The sequence below is a fragment of the Schistocerca nitens genome, chromosome 4, assembly GCF_023898315.1.
Source record: "Schistocerca nitens isolate TAMUIC-IGC-003100 chromosome 4, iqSchNite1.1, whole genome shotgun sequence".
Classification (NCBI taxonomy): domain Eukaryota; kingdom Metazoa; phylum Arthropoda; class Insecta; order Orthoptera; family Acrididae; genus Schistocerca; species Schistocerca nitens.
Window position 1 is genome coordinate 289,546,395 of NC_064617.1, and position 20,854 is coordinate 289,567,248.

The 20,854-nt window shown below is 40.8% G+C and overlaps 1 protein-coding gene across 1 annotated transcript in view; it reads left to right on the forward strand.

The window, feature by feature from the left end:
• Positions 1–20,854, forward strand: part of LOC126252256 (uncharacterized) — a 201,811-nt gene that overhangs the window by 124,197 nt on the left and 56,760 nt on the right. Inside the window, exon 3 of the mRNA XM_049953129.1 lies at positions 2,956–3,049. Within this exon, the coding sequence (XP_049809086.1) occupies positions 2,956–3,049 (94 nt within the window). The remainder of the gene's footprint in view (positions 1–2,955; positions 3,050–20,854) is intronic.

Below are 20,854 nucleotides of genomic sequence, written 5' to 3' on the forward strand. Positions count from 1 at the left end.
TTAAAGGATGTTTTTTTTCTCTTGTAAGAAAGAATGATGTAACAAAAGGCGTTAAGGAAATCTACAATAGTACACTAGAGAGATCTGAAAGCATAATAACTGATTGTATAGTCGATAAGGAACTACAGTATAAGCGAAGAAGAGCGCCATATCTTTAAGTGAGTTCTACCAAAAAATAATTGACGAATTCTAGAGGAAAGACTAAGAAAGAATAGAAAGTATAGGAGTGTTTGGAGCGTGAGGAGACAGAGGATGTTCACAATGAATCTACATAGAAAAACGTCGACCAAAAAAGTTTGAAATTGAAAGAAGAAGGCCTCGAGCTCATCAGAAGGAGTTGCCTGGGAGTGGGTTGATACGTGTTAGACTAGTATCGATGCCACAGGGCACCCTGTAATGAATTTTGTACACATGAGGAGTTATTTAAGTTAATTGTTTAGCGTTAGGTTATTATGTTATTCCGTTCAAGAACATTTCGTTTCAGAATTCAATTAGAATTATTAGTTGTCCGTGGGCATATCGATTGAATATTTGTCACAGTTATACACAGAAGACCATTGATTTGTACGGCTATTGAATGAAACTTTGAGTAAGTTTGTGCAGATGGTTGAACCATCAAATATTTTAATCCAGTAATCTGCTGAGTAATAATGTTGTTGAAGTACTGGTGTAGTATACGATGCTAAGGATAGATTCAATTTGGAGCAATGTTTATAAGTAAGTTAGCATATCGATGCCTTCCGTAATGCACTAAACATCTGAACTAAGCTAATAAATATCAAGCATTATAAATAGAAAAATGAATAATTCCAAAGTCACATAATATCCCAGAGAGATATACAGAGTGGTCCATTAGATAGTGACCGGGCCAAATATCTCACGAAATAAGCATCAAACGAAAAAACTACAAAGGACGAAACTCGTTTAGCTTGAAGGGGGAAACCAGATGGCGCTATGGTTGGCCCGCTAGATGGCGCTGCCGTAGGTCAAACGGAAATCAACTGCGTTTTTTTTAAGTTGGAACCCCCATTTTTATTACATATTCGTGTAGTACGTAAAGAAATATGAATGTTTTAGCTGGACCACTTTTTTCGCTTTGTGATAGATGGCGTTGTAATAGTCATAAACGTATAAGTACGTGGTATCACGTAACATTCCGCCAGTGCGGACGGTATTTGTTTCGTGATACATCACCCGTGTTAAAATGGACCGTTTACCAATTGCGGAAAAGGTCGATACCGTGTTGATGTATGGCTATTGTGACCAAAATGCCCAACGGACGTGTGCTATGTATGCTGCCCGGTATCCTGGACGACATCATCCAATTGTCCGGACCATTCGCCGGATAGTTACGTTATTTAAGGAAACTGGAAGTTTTCAGCCACATGTGAAACGTCAACCACGACCTGCAACAAATGATGATGCCCAAGTAGGTGTTTCAGCTGCTGTCACGGCTAATCCGCAAGTCAGTAGCAGACAAATTGCGCGATAATCGGGAAACTCAAAAACGTCGGTGTTGAGAATGCTACATCAACATCGATTGCACCCGTACCATATTTCTATGCACCAGGAATTACATGGCGACGACTTTGAACGCCGTGTACAGTTCTGCCACTGGGCACAAGAGAAATTACGGGACGATGACAGATTTTTTGCACACGTTCTATTTAGCGACAAAGCGTCATTCACCAACAGCGGTAACGTAAACCGGCATAATATGCACTGTTGGGCAACGGAAAATCCACGATGGCTGCGACAAGTGGAACATCAGCAACCTTGGCGGATAAATGTATGGTGCAGCATTATGGGAGGAAGGATAATTGGCCCTCATTTTTTCGATGGCAATCTGAATGGTGCAATGTATGCTGATTTCCTACGTAATGTTCTACCGATGTTTACTACAAGATGTTTCACTGCATGACAGAATGGCGATGTACTTCCAACATGATGGATGTCCGGCACATAGCTCGCGTGCTGTTGAAGCGGTATTGAATAGCATATTTCATGACAGGTGGATTGGTCGTCGAATCACCATACCATGGCCCCCGCACGTTCACCTGATCTGACGTCCCCGAATTTTTTTCTGTGAGGAAATTTGAAGGATCCACCGACAAAGCCTAACAATATGCGTCAGCGTATTGTCAATGCATGTGCGAGCATTACGGAAGGCGAACTACTAGCTGTTGAGAGGAATGTCGTTACAGTATTGCCAAATGCATTGAGGTTGACGGACATCATTTTGAGCATTTATTGCATTAATGTGGTATTTACATGTTATTACGCTGTAACAGCATGCATTCTCAGAAATGATAAGTTCATAAAGGTACATGTATCACATTGGAACAACCCAAATAAAATGGTCAAACGTAATTACGTTCTGTATTTTAATTTCAAAACCTACCTGTTAGCAACAGTTCGTCTAAAATTGTGAGCTATATGTTTGTGACTATTACAGCGTCATCTATCACAAAGCGAAAAACGTGGTCCAAATAAAACATTCATATTTCTTTAGTATGTAATAAAAAAGGGGGGTTCCTATTTTAAAAAAACGCAGTTGATATCCGCTTTACCTATGGCAGCGCCATCTAGTGAGCCAACCATAGCGCCATTTGGTTTCCCCCTACAAGCTAGACAAGTTTCGTTCTTTGTAGTTTTTTCGTTTGACGCTTATTTCGTGAGATATTTGGCCCGGTCCAGATCAAGTAGAAGAGAATGTCTTTAAATACCAGTTCAAATAATGTTAATGTTAATGCTAAAGTTATTGTTAATTGTTGGATGATAAGTTGAAGCCAGGAGGAGGCGCTGTAATGCGCCAAACCGTCTTCAACCCGAAAAAAAAGCGTATCATTTGTTTGTATCGCCTCCACTTAGCATCGATTTTATGTGCTACGAGAATGAAGAGTTTGTTAAGTTGTTTGTATAGTTTTCTTTTATTTTTGTATTAAAATGTTCTAGATCCTGATGGTCGAGAAAAGCTGTGTCCTGTCAAGTCAACAAGTTTGCTACGCCCAGCCGACTGCTGAATCACGGCGTGCGGCAAAGATAACAAGTACGATGCAGCTGGCCACTACGAACGTTAGCCGGCGGCTGCTAAGAAGAAACACTTATTGTTAAGGAGAGAATTAGCGTGATATGTTTGTTGCAGAGCATGGTTCTTGGCTTGTCCTTTCAGAATTTCTGTAGTAGTGTCCGAATGCTGTTCTAGTAATGAGCCTCGAGAGATGTTATCTCAAGAGTGTGATGCGATTGGCTCACACGTTCGATACGTGAATTAGTCTGCAATGGGGATAGAAGTCAAGTGTGTTGAAAGCAGTTCTAAGTCGTTTAGAAAGAAATTATAAGGGGACAATCGGCTTTTGTAGAAAACGATTATTCTGCCGATTTTGGTAGGGTGTAGACTCGCCAGGTATAGGAAAAGCTCCGATGTGTTGAGGGGTGAGATTAGTGTCTCCTATGTGCGATCAGTGGTGCTTTGTGCTACTTAAGAGCCACGCGTTTGAAGGCAAACTGTGTTTCAATCTCTTTGAGAGATTTTCCGTTGGATGGCATATGTGAAGAGATGTGTTCATTCGAAGTCGTGTAATTTTGTGGTTGAGGATTAAAGCACGCACTAAGGGATAGTGGCGTTGCATTGTGTAATTGTGGTTTTGTAGATGTAGGCAAGAAGTGAGAAATAATGACTTAGCGATATTTGATTAGGATTTACTGTGTGACTTCGGCGTGAGCATCGTAATATAGTAAATTCCGGAAATCTTGTTGAATGCACTGAATGTGTATTCTACGTTAAAGAGTACGGTCGTCTTACGTAATACTTATTTATCGAGAAACACTCGGAAGTGTACTGAGAATCTGATAGCTTTTCCCCTTGTCTCTAAACGACAAATCAAGAAGCACCTATTAAAGAACACACTAATTCTCCGTAAAAGAGATCGTCAAGTGCTGGGTTTTGGGTTTTACATATTAGTGGGTTGCGGAAGTCAACGTCTGAAGTGGCTGAGCATTGAGTGATTATTTAAAATTCGTCTAGTTGAAAAGTGACATTTAGATTTATTGTTTCATTTTTTTAATTACATTTCCGCGTAGTGTGGTTTGGAATAGAGCACCAGCACTCGTAAAGTAAAACGGTGACTTGTACCTGCTAACAATTAATTGCAGCAAATAAAGAATTAACGGTTTTAAACTGAAAAAGTCAGTAGCAGACTTGTCCTTTATCCTCAAACTATTACAAAAAAATAATCAAAGGCTTGTTTCAAATCAGGCTAATATTTCGAATATATCTTTCCGTAATAAAGTAAATCCAAAGGCCAATGAAGTAAATGACTGAAATACGGGTAAAAGCAAAGTTCAAAGAAATTGAAGGAAGATACAGTATTTTTCAGATAGTAACATGCAATTAAAGGAAGATAATTAATCTTTATTTAGATAGGAAAAGCAAGTTTACATTGTATTGAAAAGTGATTAATTATAAGTGAAAAGTTATTCCATATAATTCTGAAAGGCTGAGACTAACGAAATAGTTTATGATAAAATTTCACCAGAATCAAGGATATTGTTGTAGCAAGACGCTACTTATAGACGTTATCGTTGATTGATAACGAGAGATCAACAATATTAAATTATATGCTTTCCTTGTGAACGTATTCTCCAATTTACGTAAAAATTTATGACGTTCGCACTGATTGAGTTTATATACTATTATTCGTTGGAGCTTTAAAAGAGAAGAAACTACAAGAGGAAACGGATCTATAAGACACATTCATCAGTTATATACGAAAGCTGTCTCTTCTGGTACCTACGTTGTTGAGAAAGTGTTTAGTTGTGTTGTCAGAGTACACAGAGTAAGCTTCACTATATTGATAATGTAAATACATCATTCCTACTCCCCGTAGAATATCGCATTTAGTATTTTTCCGGCGATTGATACTAGCTTCGGTAGTAGTTTATCTTTCGAACGTAGTGAACTCTGACAGTCGGATGCGATCAATATCCAGATATGTTCCCACTGACCCCATTATGCCACGAAAAGTGTTATTGTGTCCATCCTTTCCTACAGAGTGATATCGCAGCTAGCTGTAGTGTGATATATAGCGCGAGAAGCTGAATATCAAATCTTAAGGACCGTCGTGTTAGTACAGACGATTATTTCAAGTCACACGATTTGCGTCGTTGACTGTAGGCAAGATCTTGTCAGCACAACTTCCTGTAGTATTACGAGAGCGAGTTACGTTGTCCGACGTTGCTTTTCACCTACGTATTGCCGTGCCGTATATCTCCTACGAGTTAGAGGTATCTAAAGGGTGGAGCAGGGCAGTGTTCGCTTTTCCCGCATGTTATCTAAATTGGAATAATAGAGAACTATTGTGAAGATGGTTCGATGAACCCTCTGCCAAGCAGTTAAATGTGATTTGCAGAGTATGTAGATGTCATGCCGTCGTTAAAAGTCCAATCTTATAATATCTCCTCCAAACGCTAGCTTCAACAGGGGCAAAAATTTTGGGTACAATATGTACCTCCAGTGTTGTGATGACATAGGGCACTCCGCAGCCACTAGAGGCTCTGTTCTCTTCGTTTGTTGCAGACTTCTCATTTATCAGATTAGATTGTTTCCATTGTCGGGAAGCAAATATGGTTGCGACACCAGACAAGAACAGTGTTCATTAGCCCATTTTTAAGGTCTGAAGGAGTACCACTAGTGGATATCTAAACAAGACTTTTACTGCAATACTAGAACAGCATTTTGTCATGACGTAATATTTACCACTGGTATTAATAGTTCAAAACGGTTTTAACAAGCATTAGAACAAGTTCAAATGGTTCAAATGGCTCTGAGCACTATGGGACTTAACATCTATGATCATCAGTTCCCTAGAACTTAGAACTACTTAAACCAAACTAACCTAAGGACATCACACAACTCCCAGTTATGTTAGAACAAGTGTGGAGGACGAAAACATAGCAGCACATTCACACACATTCACTACTGATTTCACCCTGGACCAATTCCGTTCCCTTATTCTAAATAATAGGAAAGTAACAATTGATAAAATGGCAAACCATATGCACATCATCCGTTATTTTAGATATGGCATCACACTTAATATGTTCAGTTTAATATGGTGTGTGCGAGATGAGATGTAAAACAACGCAATGTAGAACACAAGAAGAATGGATTGAGTATCGGTCAGCCCTTATTGAAACTTTTCTTATTTGAGATGAAATATGGATTCTTGACTTCAACGATATATCAAATGCCAAAGCATGAAATGATAACATCCCGCATAACTAGAGAAATATGTAGATTTATACGGTACAGCTATATGCTTTTTTTAAATGACAGCATGCATGCATATCTTTCCACCTACACCCTGTTGGAATACTGTTGTTCGTATGGTCCTCTCAGATACGTATTAAAAGGCCGTCGATTTGACTGTGGAGGAGAGATGAAGAGGTCCGTACCTGGAGTGCCGCGATACCGAAAAGCCTTGATGAGGGTTTTCGACAGCTTGGCCAACGATGCACCTGATATCACTGTACATTTAGTTCAGCCGTAATGTATTACAAAAATTTACTATAGCCACTGACTTACTGTTGTATGGTTGGTAGGCATTTAACTGAAACAAGGTTTTTAATTTGTTTCATCACATGCATAGCAACAGATATTTTGCTTCATTTTGGACAACTTCATGAAAATCAATCAACATTAAATAAGTAAGCAATTAATTTTAAATCTGATAAGAAACAAAAATTCGAGGTTCATAAAAAAAATTTACTGAACGACGTTTTTTTCAATATTAAGAAAGATAACGTGACATTTCATATCGACATACAGGCTGTGATTGTCGGTTGTTAAATAGAAATGCTTGTTTTTTTGTGAATTCAGCCTTTCTACACATAGAACAACTTGGAAAGAGGAAGAATCTAAGATCTGTTGTAGTAAGAGCACGCCAGATGCAGTAACGTACAATAAATATATCATTATACTGGAGATGTCAGTCTTCTGTCCAGATACAGGTTACAAAATACTTTACATTAAACGATGTCACACAACCAGGAGACGCGAAAACATTCAACGCTTATGGGGGGAACACTGTGTTTAGGTACACTATCGAGATTGGTAAGCTTCAAACGTATAACGGAAAAAGGTGTGTAATCATTATACATAACTGAAATGCTAGAGTTCTTTTTTATTGCTAACAGCGATCAAAGACCTAAAACTGTAGCTGTGTCCCCAAGTCTCACGCCCATAAAGTGGGGGCTTCTAGACGACAAAATGGGTTAAAGTTACGTATCTACCCATGGGAGCTTCACAACTTGAAAAATCGTTTAAAATATGCCTAACGGATCCATTCACTAAATTGCTCCAGTTCTTTATAAGAGCGTATGTGAATGCTCGGATCGGTCTGTTGTTTCCCATACTTGAACTCACCTTGTATAAATACAAAACTAAATTTCCTTTTTAAAAGGAAGAGAAGATAAAGGGATCCACAGGGAAAGGTCTACCTTGGGCGTATCCGCAAGAGACATGGTGACTAGATTTGAGAAGCATATATCTTACGCATATTGAAACTGAAGGGAAATTGGGAGGTACTCTTGGTCATGAAAACTGAAGAATCCAGTTACTGAAATATTGAAGGGGAAGGAAAGTCTGTGTTCGCTCCGTGTTTTTCGTTCTTCCTTCGCCTCTAGTAATACAACAGCTGAAATAAATTTTAATGTGATTCAGAGTTGTACACTGAAAACATATACACAAATGCATTACTAATACATCGAGAAGAAGAGATGTCAATGTGCATGAATAAAGAAATTTCCTCCAATTTTATGTTTGTTCAACACCTACAGATCACCCAGACACCAACACCAATAACTCTTTCCCAAGCGCTGAAACGAGAATATACACATATCAAAAACAGTTTTGAATCATCCCAGTTCCCAGAACTCCTGAAGATAGACGTTGACCGTGGACATTGTACCACAGACATAATCCCTTTGACTGCTCACAAGGGAACCTCCCCATCGCACCCCCCTCAGATTTCGTTATAATTTGGCACAGTGGATAGGCCTTGAAAAACTGAACACAGATCAATCGAGAAAACAGGAAGAAATTATGTGGAACTATGAAAAAAATTAGTAAAATATTAAAACTGAGTAGTCAATGCGAAGACAGGCAACTTCAAGGACAAGGGGGGTCTAGGAGCGGCGTGGTCCCGTGGATAGCGAAAGCAGCTGCAGAACGAGAGGTCCTAGGTTCAAGTCTACCTCCGACTGAAAATTTTAATTTTTTATTTTCAGTTTATGTGACAAACTCTTATGTTTTCACCACATTTTTGGGAGTGTTTATCACATCCACAAGAAAACCTAAATCTGGCAGGGTAGAAGAATCTTTTCACCCATTCGCTAAGTGTACAAGTTAGTTGGGTCGACAATATATTCCTGTCATGTGACGCACATGCCGTCACCAGTGTCGTATAGAATATATCAGATGTGTTTTCCTGTGGAGGAATCGGTTGACCTATGACCATGCGATCAAATGTTTTCGGTTCCCATTGGAGAGGCACGTCCTTTCGTCTACTAATCGCACGGTTTTGCGGTGCGGTCGCAAAACACAGACACTAAATTTATTACAGTGAACAGAGACGTCGATGAACGAACGGACAGATCATAACTTTGCGAAAATAAAGAAAGTAAAATTTTCAGTCGAGCAAAGACTTGAACCAAGGTCCTCTGGTCCCGCAGTTACTTACTCTAACCACTGGCCCACGGCGCTTCTGCGCTTACAGTCTCCTTGATGTTGCCTATGTTACGCATGGACTACTCAGATTGTATATTTTACTAATTTTTTTTCATAGTTCCACACAACTTCTTCCTGTTTTCTCGATTGATCTGTGTTCAGTTTTTCAAGGCCTATCCACTGTGCCAACGTATAACTAAATCTGAGGGGGGTGCGATGGGGAGGTTCTCTTGTCAGATATATCACTAAACTCGTCCAAAGATGTAAACAACAAAGCATGAGCAGAGCCTATTAGACGGAGGGGGTCCGACAGCCGATCAGTTCCAGTGGTTCCAGCAGAAAGGAGGTACATGGCTCGTGTTGCCTGAAGTTCAACCAAGCCTAGGCAGTCAATACCACGGTTCGATCGCGTCCGCATTATTACTTGGTGCCAGGAAGGGCTCTCAATAAGGGAAGCGTCGAGGAGTCTCGGAGTGAACCAAAGCGATGTTGTTTGGACATGGAGGAGATACAGAGACACAGGAACTGTCGATGACATGCTTCGTTCAGGCCGCCCAAGGGCTACTACTGCAGCGGACGGCCGCTACCTACGGATCATGGCTCGGAGGAACACTGACAGCAGTGCCACCATGTTGAATACTACTTTTCGTGCTGCCACAGGACGTTGTGCTACGACTCAAACTGTGAGCAATAGGCTGCATATTGCACAGCTTCTTTCCCTACGTCCATGGCGAGGTCCGTCTTTGCAACCACTACACCATGCAGCGCGGTAGAGATGGGCCCAACAACATGCCGAATGGACCGCTCAGGATTGGCATCACGTTCTCTTCACCGATGAGTCTCGCATGTTCCTTCAACCAGACAATTGTCGGAGACGTGTTTGGAGTAAACCCGGCCAAGCTGAACGCCTTAGACACACTGTCCAGAGAGTGCAGGAAGGTGGAGGTTCCCTGCTGTTTTTGGATGGCATTAGGTGGGGCCGACATACGCCACTGGTGGTAATGGAAGGCGACGTAATGGCTGTACGATATGTGAATGCCATCTTCAGACCGATATTGGCGAGGCACTCGTCTTCATGGACGACAATTCGCGACCCCATCGTGCACATCTTGTGAATGACTTCCTTCAGGATAACGACGCCGCTCGAATAGAGTGGCCAGCATGTTCTCCAGGTATGAACTCAATCGAACACGCCTGGGATAGATTGAAAAGGGCTGTTTGTGGACGACGAGCCCCACCAACCACTCTGAGGGATCTGCGCCGAATCGCCGTTGAGGAATGGGACAATCTGGACCAACAGTGCCTTGATGAACTTGTGGATAGTATGCCACGACGAATAAAGGCATGCATCAATACAAGAGGACGTGCTACTGGGTATTAGAGGTACCAGTGTGTACAGCAGTCTGGACCACCACCTCTGAGGGTCCCGCTGTATTGTGGTACAACATTAAATGCGTGGTTTTCATGAGTAATAAAAAGGGCGGAAATGATGTTTATGTTGATCTGTATTCCAATTTTCTGTACAGGTTCCGGAATTCTGGGAACCGAACTGACTCAAAACTTTTTTTGATGTGTGTATGAGGCATTCACTTGGTATGTCACTGAACCTATAGTTTGGCAGAACATCTACCACACTACAGTAATTGTATTAATACAGATGGCAACTGATTTGATAGGAATTTTACTGAGAAAATGACAACAGTAGCTAAGGACAAAACAAACAGCCAGCAGCAACGTCAGACAACGGTTTTCAAAAGCAACAGTGAACCATCACGAGCTTAATTTAGTAGAGATATGTATAACTTATTATTTAAATAAAAATGAATTTTTAATGCATTACTCAATACCGATATTACTGCTCTTGGTCGATATCGGAAACAGTGAATTTACAATAAAATGCACGGCGGTGACTGTGGAAACCGCTTCACGCTATCAATGCTTTCAGGTGAGTTGCGCATTTACCATCAACCCCGATAGCGAGCTGACTCACGATAAGCCAATCGAATCGCCCTCACTCTCAAGTGCAACAAGATTGTGGTCGACTAGTACCATGTTTTTAACTCGGAATAAAATCGTAAATAAGGTAGACTGAAGATAAGCTTGTGCTAGTTACATCAATCTTTAGAACTGGTGATAAGCAACTGATTTGTAATTATGTACCCACCATACTTTTCTCTTGTTCTCAAATGAAAATAACTTACAACATAATACTGTACCACCTTTTTGAGAATAAACTTTTAACAACAGCGCAGTTTTGTTTCCGTAAAACATTTCCTACAGAGAAAGTCATATGGTCTCACTAACTCGGTACTGGTACAATTAAACAAGAAAAATTACGTTGTTAACATTTTGTATGATCTCGCCATGAGCTTCTACTACGGCAACTAAAATGGTATGGCACTACAGTCATTCCCCTTCCAGAGTCAGGGTCGCATCTCATCAACAGCAAACGGAGGGCCACATTAACAAAGGATACGGCACGAGTGAGACTAGCTTAGGCGTGGGGAGACAATCAGTATAGTGAAACTTCCTGACAGATCAAAACTGTGTGCCGGACAAAGACTCGAACTCTGAACCTTTGCCTTTCGCGGGCAAGTGCTCCACCAACTGAGGGACGGATCGTGAGTCTTGCTTGGGTATCTCAGTTGGTAGAGCAATTGCCCGCGAAAGGCAAAGGTCCCGAGTTCGAGTCTGGTCCGTCACACAGTTTTAATCTGTCAGGAAGTTTCATATCAGCGCACACTCCGCTGCTGGGTGAAAATCTCATTCTGGATTCAGTATTGTGTCTAGAAAGGTTTACTGACTGGTCCACATCCGTTTTTGATTTTTATGTCTTCGTTTACTAAATGAGATCCAAATCACCTCTATAACAATCAAAGTAATGCCAGAAGTCGTACAATATTTCTTCGAGACTACGTGAGTCGAGTGTGGCTGCATGTGGTGTCCAGCAAGATTTGCTGCTTTAAAAATGAAATTCATCTTAAATTAAAACAGCATAGAATAATATCACCAGTTAGTAAACCTGTTTACTTGTAAAAAGTAGGAGGTATGTATCAGTTTCAAGCACAAGCTTCAGTACATTTCATAAACAGCGTAGTTCGACCTAATGTGCATCGAAAGTAAAATGCCCTTCGAGCACATTTTAAAGGGTAAAAATTATTAAATTTGTCATTTAATTTCGATCCATGAATAATAAGTACCGTATAAGAGGTACTGAAATAATAATTAGTTCATCATGAAGCTGCAAAATAAGAGTGTAAAATACGAAAGATGGATTTTTTATACCCTATGCACCAACACAGAATGCAAAAGCTCGTTTTTATTTTCTTCTTTTTACAAAAACTATATGTTATAAAATATTAATTTCAGAAATGAATGTAGCTTCGTTTCATTTAAGTAAAATATTTTTTTTACGTTCTCAAAGTAAACATCTACTATTGGAGTGAGAATGCTTTGTGCAAACGATGTAATGTCTCGTGATGTTATTTTAGTACCTTTCATATAGTTATGGCACTCACAGAAATATATCAAAAGGGGGCAAGATTCTGTGACTGACACTTTCTACGCAGACGAGTCAAACGGTGTGAAGGCGTTATATGTCCCAAAAGAATTAAATTTAACCGAAGATACACGAAACTCATTATAACACATTATTTGTTAGATTCTTAGTTATCCATCGAGTATTTTCGCAGGTAGAAAACTACAGTACATAAATGGTACACATGGGTCTTTAACATATTCTAAGAACATATTTTTTTATATTAAAATATTTTTGAAGTCACTTTTCTAACTTATTTATATGAAATAGTACTCTCATGTGGTTAAATCGAGTATGTAAAAAAAAGTTATGAAATATTCACAAAGGACATTTTTGGTCTTACGCCTGACCATCGGAGAACTTTTGCTATTGGTTTGTTGCACAAACTGTTTTCGTGTGAGATACCATTTGGAAAATATGAAATAACAAATTTTCACAAACGATATTCGTGGACGGATGATAATCCTCATGTTATAATTCAGGCTACACAGCAGCAGTGGACTGGAATTGTATGTGATTGTCTGGTAGATCCATATATTCGCCTACCACGCTTAACATGTGCTGTCTAGTAGTACTGTAGTCAAAGTATAAATCTAGACTTGCTGCAGGATGAACTCCCAAAAATAAAAGGAACTGGTTTATGCATGACCAGGCAAGAGCACATTTCAGTCACACTGCTGGGGATGCGGACATCTGTGATGATGAGTGAGAATAAGTAGGAGAGGACCAGTTCCATGGTTCTGACGTTCTCCGACATCAGTACTTTGGACTATTTTCTTTGGAGCCACTTACATAAATGGTGTGTGTAACAGACATCCCTAATGCTGGCACACTGCATAAAACTGTCATTAAAACTTTTAGAGGCATTCGACACAATACTGAATTGTTTGAAATTTTGCGGCAGTCCATGGTCTGATTAGTGTATGCGTGTGTACGTGTGTCTATATGCAAGAGGAGAATATTTTAGATATTTGCTATCACTTTCTGATCTGAAAAAGAAACGATTTTTGTGAGTCTATCATTATAGTCTGTTCTCTTCTTTTAGTGTGAAGAATCTACACCCAACAGTTCGAAAAAGTATTTCGGTCACACTCTATATTCATTTATCAAGGACATCCTTATTTATACAAGGCCTCTACTTTGACACTGATCCACAAACGTTCGTATCCGTCTACACTATAGCAGGATGCCAAAGCATTGCCTAGTCAAAGAAAACCACAACGTAATATCAGAACAGGTTAACCAAGCGACAATCATTCCTCGAAATGTATGAGAATTCTGCAATGAATAACAATTCTTTTTCAGATTCCAGGCATGGACGAGTGAATCAAGGTAATTCCTTGCAAGCCAGACACTGGAATTTCTAGAAGGATGTATCATTCAACAAGGACAAAGCGATGAATTTATCGGATTTTGAATTTTCTGTAGAGAATATAGTGATTTTTTTAGAATTGTGTCCATTACTTTATTACTTGGTGAATGACGCACACCAAGTGCAACATCTTTTGTTAATGATTTACTTAATGCTTTGAAGAGGGGTTAGTTTCAACAGTTCATTGCCACAGATTTGTTAGAAACCATTTCACGATTATAGTTTGTTCGTGGCCGTCTGTTACAGCTGATTCTCCAATTCCCATAAGAAAGCCCCCTTCCCTTGAGGCACAATGGAATCACAGTAGTAGTTTATCGTTTTTCTCTGGAAAAATAAAACCCGTGTTGGCTTGCTGATCCTGCTTTGGGTTTTATACGACAGAGTTATTGTAGCGTTTTCGAAAGAATATAGCCATCATACATTGTAGGTGTCTACGTCTATACTTAATCCTTAAAACATGTGTCGAAAAAGGAAAATGCCATCTTCTGCGCTAGAAGAGGAAGAAAAAAGTATGAAATTTCAAGCTGGAAAAAGATGTGCTCTCCAGAACTGGTACCTTGTCAAATTCCATTGATACAACACTGCAGGACACGCAGTCACGATGCTACGAATTCTGCATTCAAGTTGTCATTTTGCATAGTCATGTAACAAACTGGAGAGACGCGAATTACTCTGAGGCTGTCCTAGGCTGCCAAAAGTTCTTCATTTGCAAGCTCGAGTATTGTTTTTGGAGGTTCCCCATATTCATCTAGTAGTATACTGGCGCTGGCTACACCTTACTTAACCAAACCAAAAAAATACAGCTTTCAAAACACATTTTTTGAACTTCGTTTATTCCAATCGATTCTAAAATATATAAATCATGAAAGTAATGCAATAAATAACTTAACGTGAGGAGGTGAGAAGTTTTATAAGAAGACAAAGTGTTATGGATGGCATTAGATTTGAATAAGATTTTTCAAAATTTCACTCCCCGTTTCTTCACTTCGAGGCATATTTGCGTTGCATTTTTTGTTGACGTCTAGCAGGATTTTCTCAGTAATTCTAACCTTTTTTTCTTATTTCAGATATGTAATTTTCCGTTTAAGCGTAAAGTTATGGGTGCATAAATACGCTATTTTTATGGAAATTTTTTAGCTTTGTTTCGTAACTCGTTGGATACACTGAATTTGATCACATGAGACCGTAATTTCAGATCGTTTAATCAGCATTAGCATTCACATTCATAATAATAACAGACATAAATGTTCTTTGCCTGTACTATTGAAATAATTTTACTATTTAGATATTAAATTAATCTCCCTCAATAGTACTAAGCAGATAACTATTAATCTATTGAGATACAATAGGATTTGCGCACTTTTTGTCAAATTTAATTCTTGGGGTACGACACGATTTCACCACTTACACTTACACTATGTGATCAAAAGTATCCGGAAGCCTTGCTGAAAATGACTTACAAGTTCGTGGCACCCGCCATCGGAATTGGTGGAATTCAATATGGTGCTGGCCCACCATTAGCTCGTGATGACTGGGTGTTGTGTGCTGTCCTTAGGTTAGTTAGGTTTAAGTAGTTCTAAGTTCTAGGGGACTGATGACCATAGATGTTAAGTCCCATAGTGCTCAGAGCCATTTTTGAACCACCCTTAGCCTTGAAGACAGCTTCCACTCTCGCAGGCGTACGTTCAGTCAGTTGCTGGAAGGTTTCTTGGGGAATGGAAACCCATTCTTCACGGAGTGTTGCACTGAGGACAGATATCGATGTCGGTCGGTGAGGCCTGGCACCAAGTCGGCGTTCCAAAGCATCCCAAAGGTATTCTATAGCCTTCAGGTCAGGACTCTGTGCAGGCCAGTCCATTACAGGGATGTTATGGTCGTGTAACCACTCTTCCACAGGCCGTGCATTATGAACAGGTGCTCGATCGTGTTGAAGGATGCAGTCGCCATCCCTGAATTGCTCTTCAACAGTGGGAAGCAAGAAGATGCTTAAAACATCACTGTAGGCCTGTGCTGTGACAGTATCACGCAAAACAACAAGGGGTACAAGCCCCGTCCATGAGAAACACGACCACAGCTTAACACCACCGCCTCCGAACTTTACTATTGGCACTACACACGCTCGCAGATGACGTTCACCGGGCATTTGCCATACCCACACACTGCCATCGGATCGCCACATTGAGTACCGCGATTCGTCACTCCAGGCAACGTCTTTCCACTGTTCAATCGTCCGATGTTTTGGCTCCTTCCACCAAGCGAGGCGTCGTTTGGCAGTTACCGGCGTGATGTGTGGCTTATGAGAAGCTGCTCGAACATAAAAACCAAGTTTTCTCACCTCCCGCATAGTACTTGCAGTGGATCCTGATGCAGTTTGGAATTCCTGTGTGATGGTCTGGATCGATGTCTGCCTGTTATACATTACGACCTTCTTCAACTGAAGGTTCGCTGATGTGGAGGACCTGGCAGTAGGTGGCAGCACAGTGCACGTAATATGAAAAACGTATGTCTGGATTCTGTTGATCACAATGTATATATCAAACTTGCCAAGTTTTTAACTCGCCTCACCTTCGAAGACCATCCGGGCTGCCATGCGTTGTTGCCATTTTTCGGGGTGCACTCAGCCTTGTGATGCCAATTGAGGAGCTACGCGACCGAATAGTAGCGGCTCCGGTCAAAGAAAATCATCATAACGACCGGGAGAGCGGTCTGCTGACCACACGCCCCTCCTATCCGCATCCTTAACTGAGGATGACACGGCGATCTGATGGTCCCGATGGGCCACTTTTGGCCTGAAGACGGAGTGCTTTGCTTCACCTTCGAAAAATTTCTGCGGACAGCCCCCATCGCATTTTTCTTCCAGTGTTATTAGTCCGGCAACGAATGAAGGAGACTGACTGCGATGTATGGAAGACAAATTAGTAATTCTAGTTTATGGAAGCTTTGAGTTGTACCGTGAAAACTGCTTAGCTGATAAGATGACTGCCCAGTCCAGCATACAGGTCTCAGTGTAACTGAAATGGAACAATAAATGAGAACTATCTGAATCTCTCAAGACGATTTTGTCGCTATAGAAGGACATAGAAATAATTAAAGGCGCTTCCATGGCAGTGTACTGGGACCATTGCTGTTCATCTTATATATGGCCACGTCTGCAGCCAGATAGAACAGTCATCTCTTGAAACAAAATTTCAGCGGGCCATATGGCAGCCATCTTCAGGTGAGAATACTAGCAGTGTTGCTGGAAGTGGTTCCTATTTTTTTTTTTTAATAGAGGTGGAGCCCCTCCACGCCCACACCGGCATGATGGCCAACACAAAAGGTCTACTGCCATCTCTGCATAAGGGTTAGTATTCACTAAAGTGAGGTGTCGCAGGATGTGGGTACTGCGATGTTTGCGTACGTCTGGTTAGGATTAACCATTAATACGCGCTCATCTGGAGATAGATTGGTCGAAATCTGACGAAGGGTAGCGGTTTGAAGGGCAGAGGAAAAAAAGTGCCAAGGCAAGAGCCAAGGGAAAAAAACCTCTGCGAAAGTTAGGTCGGGCGGCAAGAGCATTAGCGGTTGTCTTGCTGCCTGCGATAGGTTGTACAAGGATAGGCTTTGTTAGTAGTGGGTATCATGCATGTCGATACCTTGATGTCGTGCGTTTGTGCTGCTCGGCGGCTGGCGCTGGTACAGAGTCCTCGTTCAGCGTCCTGCAACCTGCAACAGTTAGTATTGTTATCGGTCTTGTGTCCGATGGTCATATACCGGAGGCACAGTGTGAGGGAGTGTTGGGAGATTGTTCGTGCGTCTGTGGGCGAGCTCGTCGGTGTCCCTGCTGTGGCCTGTTGGTCGGCTCTAATAGCAGCTGGTAGTTGCCAGTCAGTGTTGCTGATATGCAGGGGCTTACCGACGTTTGTCGCTGTTTGCGTATGTTAGTTTACCATAGGTGGTTATGCCCTAGCAAGCAGTGTCTTTGGCCGCTTGTGTTTCCACCTGTGGTTGTGATCGTAGTTTCCCAGAGTGAGGATGAACGGATTGTTCGAGTGTCTCGAGTTCCTGTATAGTCGTGTGGCGTGTTTCTTGAATACTTCCTTGAGGGTATCAAGGCGGTATTCACGGTGAAGATCCACGGTGCGTGTGTAGCGTGGAGCATTGCTAATGATTCGTAGCACCTTGTTCTGTATGATCTGCAGGCGGCGCAGTCGTGTGGGAGCTGCATATCCCCAGACGGGAGCTGCGTACGTCATCAGAGGTCTAATCAGTGTCGTGTATAAGGACCTCGACACCCTCCTATTCAGTGTGCTTTCCCTGTTGAGCATTGGGTAGAGGTGTTTGAGCCTCGCGTGCGCTCGGTTGGCAACGTATTCAATGTGGTCCCCCCATGTAAGTTTCCGGTCCAGCCAGACACCAAGGTATCTGACTTTCTCTCGGAAACGTATTGGGCGTGTATGTAGTGTTATCGGTCTACAGTGTTGGTGTTTGCGCAGTAGTTTCGGTCTGTGTGTGAACAGAACTGCTTCGCACTTGTCGACGTTTACTTTAATACGCCATCGCTCCAGCCAAGGCTCAGCTGTTTGGTTCCTATTGTGAATGGTGGCCCTTTTATACAACGCTGAAAACCAACAGCGCTTGGACCGAAACGACTGCGAAGTGAAAATGCGGCGCATAAATTATAAAAGCCACCGAAAACGATCAACCGCTATTGCATACCTGAGTATTCTATGGCCAGAATCAAAGACGTATTTTTCAATGTCAGATGAAACAGGGTTTTACACTTTATTTAATGGGTAGCCCCTGTCTCTATTTATAATATTATCTGCCAGTCTGTATCGGGTGATTCCTTTAACACACAGTCCCAACAGCGAGACGAGAGGCAACTATGTGTATCTTATCATAGATCACTCTGCGTTCATCGGTTAGACAATACTACGCTTCCGCAGATTTCTCAGGTTGCAGCAATCATGTGTGGCGATGGTGCTCAACGCATCGGTTGTGAACAGCGCGAATTGTCTGGTCAATATACGTTTTCTCACAACGGCAAGGCCGTGATCATTTATAACCGATCCAAGGAGGACTTTATTTTTGGCCGGCGGACGAAACACACTTCTAACGTCGTAACTTCTTAAAATCTGCCCTTCTTTGAAGATACAGCCCCAGCATTTCTACTTATTGCTTATTTTTTTCCTGATCAGATTAGGGCCTTAAGTTCCTCCCTATAGTATCTCAAAGGAATGTGAATCATTACAAGTAAATTTTTCAGGACATTTATTGCCTGTAGATAGCAGTCATAAGAGCTGTTAGTGCGTAATTTTACCACTGCCGAAGTACAATTGCTCCACTGTTCCTTGCGGTGTAATAAGTATTACCCATTTTGATGCTGGCCTCACATGGGTTAGCTTGTCTTTGATCTTCTTCTAAAGGGGTACAGGGTTTTATACGCCATTTTATGAAACCCTTATTAGATTCAATAAAAATAACATACTACAGTCATTGTTCATAAAAAAATAATATCATTTACATAGTTATAAAACCTTTTTCATCTCAGAAGTTTATTACGCATGTCTTGTGAAATATTTAATACGTGTGAAATAGTTATACACTCTAAGACAAAAAAAACTCGAAATAATTATGCGAATGGGGCGGAAATCGGTAGCTGTGATGTACAGACAAACAAATGCTTACAGTTCCAGAAAATATGGATAATTTAATGAAGAGAAAGTAAAATAATATGAATAATATTCATATTTAGTGTAAACTCCCAACAGAAAAATTGCGTAAATAAAATGTGACCAATCTCTCAATAATAAAAAATGTGACTCACTTATAACCTTTCAATAACTGACTGTCAATTTAACCTGGTAAATTTTGGACGTCAGCAGTGCTGCGTCATGGCCCTAAAAGATCATACTGAATAAATTGAAAATTCTTACCTCAGTCTAGTCGCCGGATAACGCATATATATTTGCTCCTATATGAAACTAAACTTTTCTGGCACAGCCCAGTGCAATGCTGGCCGATAGATTTGTCATGTATAAAAAGAAACAACTGATTTTTCTTTACAATAATCGGGATGACCTTGCATTGGAGAAATTAGTGAATTCTTCAAATTGAGATGAATGTCAAAAGTTACTTTTTATGAGAAAGATTATTATTAACAGATTTTTTTAAACATTTACATGGGACTTTGTGGGGCGGCGGATGTTGAGAAAATAATGATTGCTGTATAAAAGTTTGATGAATGTATGTAAAATCAGTTCCTATTATTTAGTATGTTATTTATGCTGTCTTTCGCTGTTCTCAACACTGGCTCTCTAATTACACTTTAGCAACCAGAAAGTGATTTAACAAAACGTGAAGCCTGTAATTAGAATTCCTAGTGCCCACTTCATCTGAGAATACAATTATAGCTGCAGCTTATAGCTCTGAGGAATTAGGAGATTGTCCGGGAATTATAATCAAAAACGATATTCCAAAATAGTTGAGTATATTCTGAAAGTCACTGATGAAAAACACAAGTATCCATACAACCAAACTAACAGAGCAGTTCAGAGTCTAATGCGCTGATGCAACTATAAATGTCCGAATTAAATGTTAAAATGAATGCTCGCCATAATTTGATGAAAATATTTCATCAAACGCCACGCTAAATAATGGTAGAATGTCTGTCCCGCGACGGCACGTGAAAATACGACAATGCGCAAACTGAAGCTAGATAATGAAAATCATCCCAGAATTAACACTTCACTTGAAAATGATTTCCTGGTTACACGAGTAACTTAATACGGCATCCGAGGCTGTTTGTAGCAGTGATACCGACGCGACGCGACTCCCGACACAGATGGCGTGTTATTCAGCGTCTGGAGAGAACTGGGGCCTTCCTTCCTCGCGCAGCGCGCTTATATATAAAGCCGCGGTGCGGACGGCTAAGGGAACGCCTGATCAAATCGGCTCTCCCGACTAGCCGCTGGGCTAGTAATGCACCACTTTAAGTGATTGAATAAATCATAGCTTCTCTTGCTGATGGCCGATGAAACTCTTAATTTAAATGTGCATTCAGCACGCAGGTAAGTATTGATAATAAAATTTTGACGTGGCTAAGTTAAATATTTTGGGCGAGAGAATTAATTTAATTACACTGCACGCAGTAGACGAGCTCTGAACTGGCCCTTTGGTGATACGTTATCGCTATAATTTTATAGGTATTCAAATGAAACTTTTCACATCTTCA